Raw genomic sequence first — 2,170 nt, 5'->3', positions numbered from 1 at the left:
TTTTAAATACATGTCAGAGCTAAAAGAAAAAGACACTGGAGGGTTTTTCAAAATAAATACCGGACGAACAAAACTTTTCTCCCAAGGAATTCTTGGAAAATGTATTAAAATCAGCGCAAAAATTGTCTCGTCCTGTGCCCGAAAATGTGGCTTGATATTTTGTAAATTATGTACAATTTCATAAAGGCGTTTTCAGTAGGCCTATTTATTCACAATTTACAAGATTTTACAACAACAGAAACAAATTCAAATTACACCGACTGACTCACATGTTACAAGCATTAAAACTGGAAATCAATTTAAATTGCAGCCTAGAAACTTTTTTTTTTTTTTTTTTTTCTCTCCTGTCGTTTAAAACACATCTTTCACACCGCCCTCCTTTTATTATACGGTTCCCTCTTTAAACAGGTCCCCTCAAACACACAGCTGGTGCCTTTTTAATTCCACAGAAAAGTCGGGAGGGAGGGAGGGAGGGAGGGAGGAAAGAAAAAATAACCTTCAAAAACGCACCAGCCTTCACGGATTATAGTTAAAATCGTGTCAAAACTTGGCATGCTCTGTTCCAGAGAGCAAAAGTAAATCGGATGCGCTTTCCTTTAGCTCGGACAAACAAAAAATCCATCACTGAAAGAAAATAAAAATAACAATAAAAAAGTTTGTTCAAAGTGATTGCATTTTATGGCTATAACCGCCTATAATTTACAATTCATCAGCAGCCTGCGCCCACATCTAGCTTTTAAATATTTGGTTGTGGTTTTAGTGCTTATAGTACATGGAGATTTAAATATGCGTCAGGGGAACCGTCCCGTTTACCGGAGTGGAGCCGCTGCTCTGGTAGTGCTGCGGGTGGAGCACGTGCAGTCTGCTGTGAACGCTGGAGTCGCCCCCCCCCTCTCCGGCCGGCAGGTACATGCTGATCATGTCCCGCAGGTCCCCCGCGGGGCACGGCGGCGGTCCGCGCGCGGTGGACACCGGGGGGCTCACGCTGGGCTCCGATTTCACAAGCGAGCCCAGAGTCCCCCCGATCGGGCCGGACACGGGGGAGACACCGGAGCTTTGGTGCTGGTGAGTGTAGCCGGTGATCCCGCCGTAGCCCGGAGGAGAGGCGCTCATGTAGCTCTGAGAGTTTGAGATGGGGCTGTAGGATAAGGCGCTCATGTCGTACCTGTGCACGGGCTGCGGGTTGTGCGGGTGGTGGTGAGGGTGGTGGTGCGGGTGGTGGTGCGGGTGAGCCCCGGTGCCGGGGTGTTGCGTGTACGCCAGCTGCGCCTCCTGCATCATGGCGTGAGCCGCCGCCGCCGCCGCCGCCACCTGACCTGAATATGTGCCGTTCGCCCAGCCGTTCACGTGCGTGGCGTAGCCCGCGTTTGCACCCGCGTGCCCCCCTCCGGGACTCTCCAGCCGCTGCCCGCTGCCCATCCCCACACCCGCAGAGGAGCCGAGCAGCCCGCCGGCCAGTGAGTATTTGTCCTTTTTCAGCAGCGTCTTGGTCTTCCTCCGCGGCCGGTACTTGTAGTCCGGGTGCTCCTTCATGTGCATGGCCCGGAGCCGCTTGGCCTCGTCGATGAACGGCCTCTTCTCCACCTCGGTCATCACCTTCCACTCTGCGCCCAGCCGCTTGCTGATCTCCGAGTTGTGCATCTTGGGGTTCTCCTGAGCCATTTTCCTCCGCTGGCCCCGGGACCACACCATGAAGGCGTTCATGGGTCTCTTGATTCTGTCCTGGGGGACTTTACCTCCACCTCCTCCTCCTCCTCCTCCTCCTCCTCCTCCCGCGTGTCCCCCCGGGTTGGATGGGTTGGTTTGGGGCACCACGGGGGAATGTAAGTCCGTCTCCATCATGATGCTGTACATTCACCTCGTCTTGGTAGGACAACACTTGTCAGTCAAACACTCGGAAACATTCAGGCTGGAGGAGCTGCAGTCACGGTGAAATCCACTCAGGGGGAAACTTGCTCCGCACTTCTCCTTTTTCCGCCTTTTCCCTGTCATCCGTGAGGAGCGCACACCCCGGCTGTGTGAGCGGACTTTGGCTGAAGCCGGACTGGGAAAAGTTAGTGGAGCGTGCCCGGGCCGCGCGCTCTGACAGCAGCTAAATGAGCGCGAGGCGGCCAATGGAGAGGCGCGAGCCGAGACGTGATTTGCATGCAGGGGCTCGAGGTTCTGGTGA

At 54.0% G+C, this 2,170-nt stretch overlaps 1 protein-coding gene across 1 annotated transcript; it reads right to left on the bottom strand.

The window, feature by feature from the left end:
• Positions 1 to 780: 780 nt before the first annotated feature.
• LOC139223533 (transcription factor Sox-1a-like) lies at positions 781 to 1,854 on the bottom strand. The gene has a single exon (XM_070855466.1). The coding sequence runs from the start codon at positions 1,852 to 1,854 to the stop codon at positions 781 to 783; it is 1,074 nt and encodes a 357-aa protein (XP_070711567.1).
• Between the last annotated feature and the right edge of the window lie 316 nt (positions 1,855 to 2,170).

The sequence above is a fragment of the Pempheris klunzingeri genome, chromosome 24 (assembly GCF_042242105.1).
Source record: "Pempheris klunzingeri isolate RE-2024b chromosome 24, fPemKlu1.hap1, whole genome shotgun sequence".
Taxonomy (NCBI): Eukaryota; Metazoa; Chordata; class Actinopteri; order Acropomatiformes; family Pempheridae; genus Pempheris; species Pempheris klunzingeri.
Note: the sequence above shows the minus strand (reverse complement) of the source record. Positions and strands in the feature narration are given on the sequence as shown.